Genomic DNA, 16,797 nt, shown 5'->3' on the forward strand with positions numbered 1-16,797 from the left:
ATATCAGTTGGTGAAATTATTACATTTATCAAAGAAATATACTACTATAATAATCCTTCTACTTTAAATGCAAAAATATACTGTGAAGGGCTTTACTCTGGCTCAATTTTTCTTTTTTTTTTTTGTAGAGACAGAGTCTCACTTTACCACCCTCGGTAGAGTGCCATGGCGTCACACGGCTCACAGCAACCTCCAGCTCTTGGGCTTACATGATTCTCTTGCCTCAGCCTCCCGAGTAGCTGGGACTACAGGCGCCCGCCACAATGCCCGGCTATTTTTTGGTTGCAGTTTGGCTGGGGCTGGGTTTGAACCCACCACCCTCGGTATATGGGGCCGGCGCCCTACTCACTGAGCCACAGGCGCCACCTGGCTCAATTTTTGATGCATTGATGGCACAACTTTTATCCCTATTATAATGGATGTCAAAATTCCTCTCCTAGACACTAAGCCTAAGGCTAGTTCATAACTAGCTAACTACTGAAACCCCAAGTATAATGCAGATTAATCACTGAATGTTGAAAGACAATGTCTGACTTGAAATAGTCCTAAATAATTATTCCCCCTTTACTAGTAATGATCACTAGCTGAGTGTACTTCAATTTTGAAAAATTTCAACCAAATAAAGATACTAGGTGAAGTAAAGAATGAGGACTTGAATGGAATGAAAATTGATTAGTCTTGTACACAGAAAAGAGATACAACTTCAGAATCAACACAGGTTTGTTTTGTCTCTATTTCTTTCCCATTTAAGAACTAAAGCAGCTATTGCAAGAGTGGTCATACTAGGCCATGGGATCTTTCTGGTCTTCCCAACCTGGAACTATAATATCATTCTCACTACTCTCAGTTGACATAAAATGGTAAGGATGGCAAAGGCCACAGTCCCCATATTCTAGAAGGGGAAAGCTGAAAATGTTTAGAAACTGAGATTTCAAACTTAAACTCCATTAATATAATGGTGGTTCCCAAGTGGGGGCTATTGTGCTTCCTGGGGAACATTTGACAGTGTACAGAAATGTGTTTATTGTCACCACCTGGGGGAGAGGGATGCTATTGGCATCTAGTGGACAGAGGCTAGGGGTGCTGCTAAACATCTATTCCTACAATGTACAAGATAGCTCACAACAATGAAGAAATACCTAGTCCAAAATGTCAATAGTGGTGAGGATAAGAATCTCCAACCTAACTAGATCAAGTGGCACAAACCCTGAACTCTATAAACAAACTGATATTTTATTTAAAAACTAAAACTAACTACTACATGTTACTGTATCTTGAAGTGTTTTATTTTCACCTCAGGTGTATGTTTTGCAACCTCTCTAATTAAAGTCGAAGCGTTTTTCTTCACGTATTCATCTTTGTCCTTCAGACAGGTAAGTACAACTGGAAAAATCTCTGCTTCAACGACCATTTCTGCCAAATCCACAGAATGTTTTGCAACCTGACTGAGAGCAGAAAGAACCTGACGCTGTTAAGCAAAAAACAAAACAAAACATAATGTAGAGTCCACTACAGAGCTCAGATATAATTTAAACACTTTTATATGTACTCAAATTCATTTAAAGAACTACATATCTAACAAGATTTCTAAATCTTAAGACATTCACATCCTAGTCTTATTCAATGTTTTAACATTCCCAAATTAGTTCTCTACTGACTTTTAAAATTCTATTGCAGATAATTAAATAATATGACCTTTGGATTAATACCATTTCTTAATGATGCAATACTTAAATTGTTAATTTGTAATACATGTGATAATTTATTATAAAAATGATCAAGCAGAACTAATATTTTTTAGCATGATAGTGTTATCATTTCAAAGAACTTTTCATTGCTTAGTTAACATGAACAATTTTAAAACTTTATAAAACATAAAAGTATAACTAGTGATTATTAACTGCAAATGAGATTTTAGAAAGTTGTGAAAAAGACTAACATAAACATGGCAATTTTCACAAGAAACTTAAATATTACAGTGGTAGGTTAGAAAACATTTAGTTCCCTTCCTAGCCTGAGATTTGATCATTGTTATTCCTTGTTTTAATTATTAATGTTAACACTGGTGTTACTTCTAATCTTCAAGACTGCACAATTTCCCCAATCACATCTTTATTGGTTAATCCTTACAGCATTATTTTCACATATTAAAACACTAAATAAATAATATACTTAGATCTTTTTAAATAATAATTACTAATTGTTTTTAGATGTATAATATTAATCTACATACATTTCCATTTTCTCACATTGTAAGAAGGCTAGATTGTTTCTTCTTCTTTTTTTTTTTTTTTTTTTAACCTTACTTTTAAATACCTTCAATTTAGCATCAGGGTTGAGGATCATCTGGGCTAAATGAGCAATAGCCCCTGCATCCACTACTGTCTGTGCTAACTCTGGAGAATGCTTTGAAATGTCACTGAGGGCCGAAGCAGCAATCCTTTTCAAAGCAATTTCTGGCTCCTGGATACAGAGTACTAAAAGAGGAACAGCGCCCGCATCCACCACAGCTTGTGACAGTTCTGTGGGTCCAAGAAAAGTAATTAAGTGAGTATGGGTGACTGACCCTTGTGCAAGCCATTTTTCACCCTGACAGATACAGCAAAGAAAAAAGGGGAGGGTGTACTTCACTCTCTCGACATCTGCATTTCAAATCAGCCTTCCTGGTTTCATAAACCATGTGGACCAATCCTGAGCTGAAAAGAACACAGGTCAATAGACGGACCCCCATTTACATGAACACATTTGAGGTAGATTAGGCTGAAATGGCTTGTTATTCTTTTTTTTTTTTTTTAAGAGAGTAAGCAGATGTCAGCTGTTTAAGCTCTGACAATTCTGCACTTCTCAATAGGCAAGCATTTTATGCATGGTTTACAATAACAGAGAAAATTAAAGTACCAAAAATTTACCAACCGCACTAATTAGGCAGTATTTTGTGCTATTTACGTGAGTAAACATTAACATGAATCTTGTGCCAATAATGTTGATTTTTAAATTCCTTTAATCTTGTAAATACTTTAAAAATATTTTTTAAAAACTTTACACAAAATAAAAAGCTGCATTTTCACCATATATACATAAAACACTTTTGAAATGAAATCTACAACTCATCAATACTTTTACACATAAGCGTTAATGTTTAGGAAAAGGAGTAAGTTTATTTTAACCATGTTACATGAGAGAAATCAAGTAAATATCTTTTGAATACATAAAACATGGTGCTCCCTAGCTCTCTTACTGAATCACATACACCCATTTCTATAATCTCTTCCTTTCAATTTATGTTCTTATTTCCCCAAATTTGTAGTACCTTAGCAAAATATAAATGTCTTAATTGTCAAGCTAAGACACCTATTCAGCATATCGCTTAGTCTGTTTTAAAAATTCAAAATATTAATGGAGTACAAATGCTTTTGGTTACATAGATTGCTTTTAAAAATCACTTAGTCTTTAACAAAAATACTACTTTAATTTTTCAAAATAGTGATAATATGTTTTCTAAAGGAAAATGCTAGCAAGTACAAGTTAGAGTCCATTTTTTCCCTTAAATTATAATTATCCTAGAAGTCCCAATTTTATATAAACCAGTCATTCATTCCTTCATTAAACAATATTAATAGAAGGCTATCATGTACCAGGTTCATTCAATTCTGGTGCTGATGACACACTTCTGCAAATTAACACTACATTCATTAGCAAATGTACATTTCAATTTTCAAGACCTAGTGTGACATGTGGTATGCAATGGGAAATTCATATGTAATCTCAAGAATGGCTTTTTTATATAATAAGTTCCTCAGAAGTCTCTGGAATGCTACTGCAATAGCCTGAAGACCAGTAAGACAGCAGGTGAAACAAGTGATCTGTTTCTCTGCCTGTACTCTACCTCCTCACTGACTCAAAGGAAATGGGAAGTATAAAGTGCTACATGTAATTTCTAAATATACTCATATTTTCTATTATTAACATATTCAGAATTCAATTTGATCCAAATTATACAGGTGTCGTAAGTTAACAACTTTATATGTACCTGTTTAAGCACACCTATAATATATATGTACCTGTTTAAGCACACCTAAACTATATTAGGTTACACATTAAGTTTGCAAACTCACCCTCATACCTCATTGCTGAATATCACTATGGTCACCTTTGAGGTACTCCTCTTGGGAAGCTATGCACCCAAACCAGCATGCAGTCCAGCCTTCAAAGCGATTTTGGAACTCTTTCTGGAATGGCCATCAGAGCTATCATTGTATGAGGGTTGGCAAATAAGTTGCCAAACTAATCCTATAAAAAGTGCTTTGAGGCTCAGCTCCTGCAGCACTAGCAGCTAAGGAGCCAGCCACATACAACAGAGTTGGCAGATTCCATCGACCAGGGCTTGCCAAACAATGACAACCACAACCAAAAAATAGTTGGGCTTGGTGGCAGGTGCCTATAGTCCCAGCTACTCGGGAGGCTGAGGAAAGAGTATCACTTAAGCCCTGGAGTTCGAGGTTGCTGTGAGCTGTGACACCACAGCACTCTACCCAGGGCGATAGCTTGAGGCTCTATCTCAAAAAACAAACGAACAAACAAAAAAAGTGCTTTGATGATGGCTCAATACCCATAGCACAGAGTTACAGTGCTGGCCACATGCACCGAGGCTGGTGGGTTCGAACCTAGCCCAGGCCAGCTAAACAACGACAACTGCAACAAAAAAATAGCCGGGCATTGTGTGTGGGTGCCTGTAGTCCCAGCTACTCGGGAGGCTGAGGCAAGAGAATTGCTTAAGCCCAAGAGTTGGAGGTTGCTGTGAGCTATGATGACACCATGGCACCCTACTGAGGGTAGACATAGTGGGACTCTGTCTCAAAACAAATTGCTTTGGTGGATGGGCTAGGAGGTGACATTAGTGCATAGCTTCCCAAGGGGAGTACCTCAGAGGTGACTGTAGTGATATTCAGCAATGAGGTATGTAGACTTTTTCTAGGATGAGCTTGCAAACTTAATTATCTGACCTCATATACGTATTGGACTGGACATTTTTTTCCAAGAGACTGCAAGGATTAGTTCATCTACTCATACATTTTTCACTTTTATACGCAGTTTCTAAGTGTAAAGAATATGCAGTAAACTACAGTTTAAAAATGCTATTAACAAAAATTCAAGTTCTCTTGTAAAAGCATCTGTTATCTATCTTTATAATTCCCATACATTTGAACTTTTTCTTGAATAATTGTTAGAGTGTCATATCTTCCTTCCCCAGAATATTATATACGTTAATAATAAAGCAAATTCTATTCTGACTTGTTACCCAATCATATCCTAAGCTGTTTTCTGTTCTCTCTAGAGTAGTGAGGGAAGGCTAGGGATGACATTGGAGAAGAAATTTGCTGTGACAGGAATGAAGTTTCCAAGGGCCTAACCTGGGCCTAGCAATTTTGTACTTGCAATTTCATTTACTTTACATCTCCAAATGTATATGGTCCTACAAAACCAGGATGTTCTAGAGTAGCATGCATTGTTGCTTAGAAATAATATTTAATATGTTAATATTAATAAGGGATACTGGCATCATACACATGTTAGCTACATGAGAGTATACATATAGATGAGAAGACAATAAGCCTAAAAAATGCACACCATACTACAGTCCACATACTACATTATCCTACCTCTATCATTGTTCTTTTTTCTATGACGTATCTTTCTCCTTTTCCCTATTGCTTCCTCTGGTGTTTTTGTGCCAGGTCACTGTTGTTGTGTATTCAATATCCTTTGTCAGCTAGGGCATGGGCTTGTAAACCAATCCTAGCCAAAGGGACCTGAGTGGAAGTGAACTGGAACCAACTGTGAAGGGTTTTTCTCTGTAATAAACAGAAACACAGGAGAAAACAGCACCTATTCTTCGTTGGACATGGTTCTGTTTGCAAATAATGCCTGGAACTCCTACATCCATCTTGCAACTATAATAGTAGAAATCACCAATATGCTGAGGAGGCTGAGAACAAAAATGCAAAACATCTGGGTCCTCCATGACACTATTCAGCTGCATGACCAACTCTGGAATTGCTCTGACTCTGAACTTTGTGTCATGTGAAATAAAAAATTTCTTTATTGTTTAAGCCGCTTGTAGTTGATATTCTATAACTTGTGGATAAAAACATCCTGATATAAGTCTTTCCTTTCTTGTGCCTACTGTATGTACACACAGAGGGTGCCAAAAAAATGTATACACATTTTAAGAAAGGAAAAAACTGTACAGAGCAGAACCAGGAGTCAAGTCTGCAGAGTGTCCTGGGAAAAGGTATTACAGGGGTGTTCTTTCAGGAAGTGGTTCCCAAATTGCTTCTCTTTCCTTCCTATACTTTTCTACACTAAGAAAAAGCAGTAGTAACCAAAAAACATACAACATTTTGCATATCTAAAAATTGCTTCACATAGGAGAAATTAGTACATTTTTTTAAATTTTGCTTTCAATTGCCTTAGTTTGAAGTTTGTTTTTTTAATTTTCTTTTTATTCCTTTTATTTATTTATTTATTTTTTATTGAGACAGAGTCTCACTGTGTGGCCCTCAGTAGAGTGCAGTGGCATCAAAGCTCACAGCAACCTCCAACTCTTGGGCTGAAGTGATTCTCTTGCCTCAGCCTCCCAAGTAGCTGGGACTACAGGCGCCTGCCACAACGCCCAGCTTTTTTGTAGAGACAGCATCTCACTCTGGCTCAGGCTGGTCTTGAACCTCTGAGCTCAGGGCAATCCATGTGTCTCAGCTTCCCAGAGTGCTAGGATTACAGGCATGAGCCACCATGTCTGGCCTCTGAGTTCGTTTTTAAACTCTAATTTGGAAATGAATTTTCAGTTGTTCAATTAATTATCACACTTATAAAATCAAAGACTGATATGCTCAGGCTTAGATGCTCATGAAAGGTTGACCAAAAAAAGCAGTGAACCAAGAAAGTTATCTTCAGTACCTGAAAATAACATTGCTTCATCCTAAATTTTAAGAGAATGTTCTAAATTTTTAAAAAATATATCTTCAGTTATACAATAATGTGACAAAATCATATACTCTGAGATAACAAGCAAGTTTTAAAAAGTGGTTATAATTGTGTTTAAAAATGCAAAGAGGGCCAGGAGCAGTGGCTCAAGCCTGTAATCCTATACTTTGGGATGCCAAGGCAGGAGGATTCCTTGAGGTCAAGAGTTTGAGACCAGGGTGGCGCCTGTGGCTCAGTCGGTAAGGCGCCGGCCCCATATACCGAGGGTGGCGGGTTCAAACCCAGCCCCGGCCAAACTGCAACCAAAAAAAACTAGCTGGGCGCTGTGGTGGGCACCTGTAGTCCCAGCTACTCGGGAGGCTGAGGCAAGAGAATCGCTTAAGCCCAGGAGTTGGAGGTTGCTGTGAACTGTGTGAGGCCATGGCACTCTACCAAGGGCCATAAAGTGAGACTCTGTCTCTACAAAAAAAAAAAGAGTTTGAGACCAGTCTGAGCAAGGGAGAGACCCTATCTCTATTAAAAAAGAAAGAAAAGAAAAATTGACATGGTGGTGCCTGCCTGTGGTCTCAGTTACTGGGAAGGCTAAGGCAGGAGGACTGCTTGAGCCCAGGAGTTTGAGGTTGCAGTGAGCTATGATGCCACTGTTTTCTAGCCCAAGAGATAGACAAAAAATAAAATAAAACAAAACAAAACAAAACAAAAGGCAATGAAAAAGGTCTACATGTTATGCCAATATACTAATAGCATTTATACTAGGTTGATGTTATATATACTATTGGTGCTATATTTTTCTTCATTTGCCAAATTTTCTTCTTTGATTTTTTTTAAATAAGAAAATATGTATATACATGGCTCTTGTCCATACACGGAAATACTGCTGGACTAATTGTACTAACATTACACATATAAAAATTTTAGCTTATTTCTCAACATAGAAGAAAGCTTATTTTAAAAATGGTAGAATGTATGCCTCCTTATATAAAATATTAGGAAAAAAGTATATAATTAAACTTCCTTGAAGAATTATTAAATACATTAACAAGTAGCTCAGTGGGTAGGACGCTGGCCACATACACCAAGGCTGGCAGGTTCAAACCTGGCCTGGGCCTGCTAAAACAACAATGACAACTACAACAAAAAAATAGCCAGCCATCGTGGTGGGTGCCTGTAGTCCCAGCTACTTGGGAGGCTGAGGCAAGAAAATCACTTAAGCCCAAGAGTTTGAGGCTGCTGTGAGCTGTGACGCAACGGCACTCTACCCAGGGCGACAGCTTGAGATTCTGTTTCAAAAAAAAGGGAGTGAGGGAGCAGTAGTGAAGTGGAAAAGTCTAGGCCCCATCTGCAAGGGGCAGCAGTTATTTGGCTTTAGCCCAATGTCCTTGTAGGAATATACGCCTACTGTTATTAAAACCTTTTTTAACGTGAAATTGTCTGGTTTTTAAGTGTTGGCAACTTTATTTTTAAAGGACACTGTGTGAGACAACATAGTGATGGCCAAATAAAACACATCCATCTGTGGGCCTGTGGCAGCCTGAACCACCATTTGACATCCCCAGGCTTAAATCTTATACTCTCTAAATTGACCTTGGGGGTGGGGGGGTGCTTTCTGGATATGGAAAGTCGATGTTCTCTCTACTTTTAATTATGAAGTCATTTTTGGGGTCAGAAAGAATGAACCATTATAATTACATAAGAAAATTCAGAGAATTCTCAGAAATTGATGAAATCCAAAAAACTGGCTCACAGAAAAAAGGATTAATCTAAACATGATACTCAACTAATTTTTCAGCTAATAACAGAGATGTAGGAGAGAAGAATTTGAGTAAACTTAAGTGACCATGCGAACTCATAAAAATAATCAAAATGAAGACATTCTCCAAAAAGAATATAGGAAGAGAGAGGAGAAAAAAAAAAACTTCCTGTCCAGCATACTAATTCAAAAACACCTTTGGAACTCTAATTACTTTCAAATTTGCAGCTTTTTAACTTATTTTTTTTCAAACATTGCTTTTAACTCTGTTTCTAAGTTCTATAAAAGTTATATTTTATTTGTTTCATTAATAAATACAAGAAAATCACAAATCAATCATTTCTTTGCAATTAAGCGGCACTATTATCAGTTCAAAGATTGGCTAGGTTTTGCATCTGGCCATAAAAATATATACCTATATCACTTCAAAACCTTTTTGAAATAAGTTTTTAAAAAACTTTTAAACGTTTTAAATTGGCTGCCACTTATGATAGGTAGTATTAATCTTATATATGATTAATCCATCAGCCAAATTTTTCATTATAGGATGAAATTATACTAAAAGAAAATATGGTACAGTAATTGCCAAAGCTGGTTATTTACTGGCTATATTCCAGAATGGTTTTAGTAATAGTACTTTCCAAAGTAAATTGGTTCAGTTTTCAGTCTAATCCAGCTGTTTACAAGTAATGCTATGTAACAAATCACACCAAATGAGCAGCTTTTTTTTTTTTTTTTTAGCTCACAGCAACCTCAAATTCTTAGGCTCAAGTGATCCTTTTGCTTCAGCCTCCCAAGTAGCTGGGATTACAGGTGCCCACCACAACAACGCCTGGCAATTTGTAGATATGAGGTCTCACTCTTGCTCAGGCTGATCTCAAACACTTTGAACAGCAAACATTCATCTCACAATTTCTGCAAGTCAGGAATCTGGAAGTGGCTTAGCTGGATGGTCCAGGCTCAGGGCTTCTCACTGGGCTACAATCTAGGTGTTGGGTGCAGTCACCCAAGAATTTGCTGCTGAGCACACTTGGAGTATTAGGAGGAGTTTTTAGAACGTTAATATGTGGGCCTCTTCACAGGCTGCTCATGATGAGGCTTCTGCCAAAGTGGGGGATCAAAAAGAGGGACCCATGACAAAAGCTTCAGTCTTTTATGATCTAACTTTGGAAGTACTAACAGTGGCAACATTTCCCCACAGATAAAATGACTCACTTTAGCTATAATTCTGACCTGAAGGACTGGCATCACCAGTTGCAGGTAGAAGTAAGGAAGTAAGATAAGCATGAAGAGGGAATTTGCATATTGTTATGAAAAGGTCTCATATGTGATTCTTAGTTCTCCCTCCTATCCCCAACACACATACAGATGTCACTTATCCTGTCTACCCTGCTCTTCTCCACCCAATCTTTAGGACCATTGATTTAATCCTAACACATGGGTTGAGTGTTTGAAAGTTCAAAGGGTTAACATCCATACATAGATTTCCTTTCAATGTGAAATAATTCTGGCTCCTTTAAAAAGTGAGTCGGCTCCATGCTCATAGCACAATGGTTACAGCGCCAGTCACATACACTGTGAGTTGTGGGTTCGAACCTGGCCAGGGCTAACTAAACAACAATGACAACTGCAACAACAACAAAAAAAATAGCCAGGCATTGTGGTGGGCACCTATAGTCCCAGCTACCTGGGAGGCTGAGGCAAGAGAATCGCTTAAGCCCACGAGTTTGAGTTTGCTGTGAGCTGTGACGTCACAGCACACTACCAAGAGTGACATAGTGAGACTGTCTCAAAAAAAAAAAAAAAAAAAAAGAAATGTCAAGTAAGTCAAGTAAGCCTTTAATCTGGAGTTAATGGGGCTTTAGTAAGAATGTACAATCAGCCAGGATGGATGCAGAGCTCCTACAGGGCTCAAGTATGAAAAGCAACTAGAAAACACGGTAAGGAAATGCCAAGAAGTGGAGATGACCAGAGATGGACAAAGTGGGAAAAGGTAAAGACTTTGGGTATGGCCTTGGAAGACTATTGGAAATTTAAAGTCCCCCACTACCAATTTAGCATTTGATTTTTAACAGCTGAGATTAAACTGACTCGAATAAGGCAAAACTACAGAGATGATCTGCCCTTTAACAAAGAAGATAACAGAGTAAAATAATTGGACTTATATCATTACGAAATACTTCTGTTTTCCACTTGCTTTAGATAGCATTGTAACCACAATTGTGCTTTCACTCTACCTAAAATTTTGCATTCTGCTTTAAAACAAAACACAATATAGACTTCAATGTATTCATTTTTTGCTCCAGCCTCATGCTAGATAAGAAGTTGCTGCTCTTGATGTGGCTCCCCTCTAGTGGTTCTTTGAAGCCCCTCATGGCCTTCTATTTTTATTCCTGAGGCTGGAGCTAAGCCAAGGTTTTTTGTTTGTTTGTTTTTGAGACAGAGCCTCAAGCTGTCACCCTGAGTAGAGGGCCATGGCATCACAGCTCACAGCAACCTCCAACTCCTGGGCTCAAGAGATTCTCCTGCCTCCGCCTCCCAAGTAGCTGGGACTACAGGCACCTGCCACAACGCCGGGCTATTTTTGGTTGCAGTCATTGTTGTTTGGCGGGCCCGGGCTAGATTCGAACCCGCCAGCTCAGGTGTTTGTGGCTGGCGCCTTAGCTGCTTGAGCCACAGGCACTGAGCCTAAGCCAAGGTTTTTAACAGTTGTCTAATATCCCTCTAAGTAAATGTGCCACAATTTACTTAACCAGCCTCCCACTTTAGGACATTTAATTAGTTTTTGGTTTGGCTTGGTCTTATTGCTTACTGTTACATACTATAATGGACTTCTTTTGCATTCAGATTACGTATCAGTTACTTATGTAACAAATTACCCAAAACTTAGCCGCTTAAAACATCACTTATCACTTATTATTTCAGTTTCTGTGGGTGCAGAATCTGGGAGCAACATAGCAGATGGTTTTTGGCTTAGTTCCTCAAGTGCACTAGCCACAGTTCAAGTGTGCAACAGTAATATGTGACCACCATATTGGTAAAACTGTAGTGTGGGATCAGAAGAGACATGGAGAAGTGATATATGGCTAATTATGGCACCATGACACAATGGTTAAATAGCTACAATTAATACCTTTTCAAAGCCAGAAGTTCTATCTTGAGTAAAATCCTTTGATGCAATCAACTTATTCTACACTTTTAAAGCAAGCTGGTTTATTCATCTAAAACCACAAATAAGAGCAAATTCAGACCAAAAAATTAATTGTGCAAAATCAATCAGCTACTATGGTAATAATACAGCTCCTATTTTCTTGTAGACTATGGATTTGAAAAACTGTGGTAAGATAAGATGAGGTACAATTCTTACACTAACCAAATCCTGAGCTTCTGATAGCTAAGCTCTCTTATAGATGTTTATGAAATGCTCAATTAGAGTACTTAACAAATTTCAGTCAAGTACATTATGTCTAACATACTTCAAGAAATTCAATGTAAATAAGTGTTTTTCCTGGCTGCGCATGGAGGCTCATGCCTGTAATCCTAGCACTCTGGAAGTCTCAGACCAGTAGATTGCTTGAGCTCAGGAGTTCAAGACCAGCCTAAGCAAGAGACCCTGTCTCTACTAAAATTAAAAAACTAGCCAGGCATGGTAGTGCATGCCTATAGTCCCAGCTACTGGGGAGGCTAAGGCAAGAGGATCACTTGAACCCAAGAGTTTGAGGTTGCTGTGAGCTATGATGATGCCATAGCATTGTACCCAGAGTGACAGAATGAGACTCAGTCTCAAAAAAAAAAAAAAAAAGTGTTTTCCCCCTCATTATCTAAAAGGTGTTAGGCAGACTTACATACTAGTCACTGGAAAATAAACCAAGTTCCAGGAACAATTTTGTTCAAACTCAATAAACACGTCATGATGATTTATTTCTAAACCACTGGTACAAAAAATACTTTTCCCTTTATCCACTCAGCATACACACATTTAGTGATATTTCTCCAAAGGTATTTTCACAAAGCCAAAAACAAATCCTTAAATCAAAAGAATTTTAGGTCCTGTCAGGTAGAGGAGGTATTTTGGGAGGCAAAGAGTTTTCATACATCTGTCACTCCTGTATTTCTATGCCCAAAGTCTGTTCAGTGATTATCTAGATGAAACAAAGTTCTTAAGAAGAAAGTACAGATTCCCCTTTCGCCACTGTACAAAAACATAATTCATGAATCATCTTCTGCTTAATCCATGTATAATCACCCAGTACACGATGTATACTTTTTAATACAGTATTTTACATTTGTGTCTAGAGAATGCCTGGCTCTCTGGATGACTTTCATGCTCATCTGTATCCATTTTTCTACCTTAGATTGTAAAGTCCTAGAGGTGAGATCTTAGCCAATTTATTTTACTTCATAGAGTAAGAAAGGTGCAGCAACATATACATAAGTGCCTTAAATTCTTTTTGGTAATTACATGATGATAATGTTAAAGAAATTGATCACCAGCTTTATTTATAAAGTTAGAGGCTTGAGTGACTTAGGAACCTGAGGCTATATGATTACATTCTACAGAAGAACAAAACAAAAAACTCAAAAGATGTTTATTAACCAACAGTTCCTAACTAAAAAAAAAAAAAAAAAATCACAAGAAATAAAAACATAAAATAATCATAATAAGACAGGCACAGTGGCTCATACCTATAATCCTAGCACTCTGGGAGGCCGAGGCAGATGGCTGAGACTCTGAGCTCAGAAGTTCAAGACCAGCCTGAGCAAGAGTGAAACCCCCATCTCTACTAAAAATAGAAAAATTAGCTGGGTGTCTGGGTGGACACCTATAGTCCCAGCCACTCTGAAGGCTGAGGCAAGAGGATCACTTAAGGCTAAAACTTTGAGGTTGCTGTGAACTATGATGATGCCATGGCACTCTACCCAGGGTGACAGAGTGAGACTCTGTCTCAATTAAAAAAAAAAAAAATGGCTCAGCGCCCGTAGCACAGTGGTTACAGCGCCAGCTACATCCACCAAGGGTGGCAGGTTTGAACCCGGCCTGGGCCAGATAAACAACTGCAACAAAAAAATAGCTGGGCGTTGTAAGTGGGGGCCTGTAGTCCCAGCTACCTGGGAGGCTGCGGCAGGAGAATCACTTAATCCCAAGAGTTGGAGGTTGCTATGAGCTGTAATGCCACGGCACTCTACCGAGGGCAAAATAGACTCTATCTCAAAAAAACAAAACAAAACAAATAAAAACAAGGCCAGGTGCGCCTGTGGCTCAGTGAGGAGGGCACCGGCCCCATATGCCGAGGGTGGCGGGTTCAAACCCAGCCCTGGCCAAACTGCAACCAAAAAATAGCCGGGCGTTGCGGAGGGCGCCTGTAGTCCCAGCTGCTCGGGAGGCTGAGGCAAGAGAATCGCGTAAGCCCAAGAGTTAGAGGTTGCTGTGAGCCGTGTGACGCCACGGCACTCTACCCGAGGGCAGTACAGTGAGACTCGGTCTCTACAAAAAAAAATAAAATAAAAAAAAAAAAAAAATGGCTCAGCGCCCGTAGCACAGTGGTTACAGCGCCAGCTACATCCACCAAGGGTGGCAAGTTTGAACCCGGCCTGGGCCAGCTAAACAACTGCAACAAAAAAATAGCTGGGCGTTGTAAGTGGGGGCCTGTAGTCCCAGCTACCTGGGAGGCTGCGGCAGGAGAATCACTTAATCCCAAGAGTTGGAGGTTGCTATGAGCTGTAATGCCACGGCACTCTACCGAGGGCAAAATAGACTCTATCTCAAAAAAACAAAACAAAACAAATAAAAACAAGGCCAGGTGCGGTGGCTCACACCTGTAATCCTAGCACTTTGGGAGGCTGAGGCAGGTAGATCGCCTGAGCTCACAGGTTCAAGAACAGCCTGAGCAAGTGTGAGACCTCATCTCTATAAATAGCTGGGCATTGTGGCAAGCGCCTGTAGTCTCAGCTATTCAGGAGGCTGAGGCAAGAGAATTGCTTGAGCCCAAGAATTGGAGGTTGCTGTGAGCTATGATGCCATAGCACTCTATCAAGGGTGACAAAATGAGACTCTGTCTCAAAAAAAAAAAAAAATCACAACATAAAAAAACAGCACACAAACTGAACCCTGAAAATGACAAACTGAATAATCAGAATGAAGCAAGATTGTAATTAAAATATATGCTTTTGTTCAGCACATTTGTCCTCTATGCCCAAAGAACGCAGAAGAGACATTTATTTTCATTTTATACATTTTTCACTATCATCTAAATAAACAGGTAGGCATAAAGATAAGTGTTAGGATCAAAATAGATGTGATAGGTAATATGCATAATCCCATATATCTCATTTGCCTCTATATTTGCATTCCTCAATCCTGCTGAGATGAAAAGTTATAAAAGAAAGATAAGCAAAAGATGTTAGTAAAACGAACATTATTATCTACAGGCATCAGTAAAGACAGTTGTCCACTAAAATATTTTGCTGGCCCACATGCCAGTAATCACAGCCCTTTGGGAGGCTGAGGTGGAAGGATTCACTGAGCCCAGGAGTTTTAAATCAGCTTGGGCAACATAGTGAGGCCCTGTCTCTAACAACAACAAAAAAAAATTAGCCAGGTGTGGTGGAGTGTGTCTATAGTCCCGGCTACTGGAGAAGCTGAAGTGGGAAATTGTTTGAACCCAGGAGTTGGAGGCTGCAGTGAGCTATTATCATCACACTGCACTTCAGGCAGGGTGAAAGCACAAGCATTTATTTCTTTATCTACAAATAAATAATTTAATTCTAGTACCCTTATACCCATACATTATCACTCTAAGACATGTGGTACATGGTCCCCAGCCCTTATCTCTGATATTAATCACTAACATTTGGGTTTCTAAAAAATTACTTTGATAACTTCTAAAAAAGTAAGTTTGGTATTCTCACCACAAATAAATATGTGAGGTTTTTTAAAAAGTTACTGCTTCCTAAGCCTGTTTTACACTATTTAGGCTACTGATATTTACACATAGATGACATGAAAAGAATTATTTACAAAAATTCTGAATTTTAAAATTCTCAGTTTACCATCTCATCTTTCTATGTAAGTTAGAAAACAATCAGGCTGGCCAGCTCTGTCTTGAGTCCTTCCTTACATTATATATTTAGTAAATGGGATGTTATCTACTAAATATTTTTGTAGTGTCCACATCAGCCAATTCCCGTGAGCACTGTTCAAATCTGGCCACAGAAAACTAATCTCTTAACTGCTCTGAGCTGGATATAAGTCAGGTCTTTAAAGGAAAGTGTCACATGTAGAAACCAGCCATTGGGGATTAAAAACAGAAGTATCTGGCGAGATTTTCAGATACTAAAAAGACCTTAAAAAGAATGATGACATCTATACACTTTCCTTTCTCACAGTATAAAATGGAAGGCCCTCTGACAAGTTTTGAGTAGTTGCCAATTACTTTCACCATAAATTGCTATGTGGCCAGAAGCGATCTTTTAACCTCACTACTTCAGTTTCCTCATGTATAATATGACAAGTATATCGATAATTTAAATATTGTAGAATACCTAATCAAATGTATTCTTTTTTGCCAGGCTTAGAAAAAGCCAAAGTTTACTACCAAGAGACAGCATTTTTTTACCTGAAGCTCCCAACACATAAACATCTAAAACTCATTTTTGAGCCCACATGTAGAAGACCAATACACAAAACACTTGGATGGTTCCTCTTTCCTCGATGGTTCCTCCTTCCTCACACTTCCAGCCAGGCCACTGCTCTCACCAAAGTTCGAAGGACTCTTATTAATGCCACACTCACCACAGGTCATTGGAAGAGCTCTTCCATATTGCTGAAGGGCTACAGATACAAGAGAAAGAGAGAGAGAGGCTACCAGAGGGGAGCTAGGTCCTTTAGCTTCCTTCCTTCTCTGTGGTCCTGAAGAAGCTCTGTGGCTACAAAATCTCACTGTCCCTTCTACTTCCCTCCTCAGGCTCCTCAGATACCTTGTCATCTCCAAAAACAAGACTCCTTCTTGGAAACAGTGAGATATTTGACCTTAACAGAATAATTCTGCAGAATGGAAAAGGTT

At 38.7% G+C, this 16,797-nt stretch overlaps 1 protein-coding gene across 3 annotated transcripts in view; it reads right to left on the reverse strand.

Moving 5' to 3' along the window:
* Positions 1–16,797, reverse strand: part of SPAG6 (sperm associated antigen 6) — a 66,162-nt gene that overhangs the window by 24,502 nt on the left and 24,863 nt on the right. For all 3 annotated transcript variants that reach the window (XM_053572326.1, XM_053572328.1, XM_053572327.1), the window contains 2 exons: positions 2,317–2,522; positions 1,295–1,468 (listed from right to left, as the gene is read on the reverse strand). In XM_053572326.1, the coding sequence (XP_053428301.1) occupies positions 1,295–1,468; positions 2,317–2,522 (380 nt within the window). The remainder of the gene's footprint in view (positions 1–1,294; positions 1,469–2,316; positions 2,523–16,797) is intronic.

Source organism: Nycticebus coucang, chromosome 20, assembly GCF_027406575.1.
Source record: "Nycticebus coucang isolate mNycCou1 chromosome 20, mNycCou1.pri, whole genome shotgun sequence".
NCBI lineage: Eukaryota > Metazoa > Chordata > Mammalia > Primates > Lorisidae > Nycticebus > Nycticebus coucang.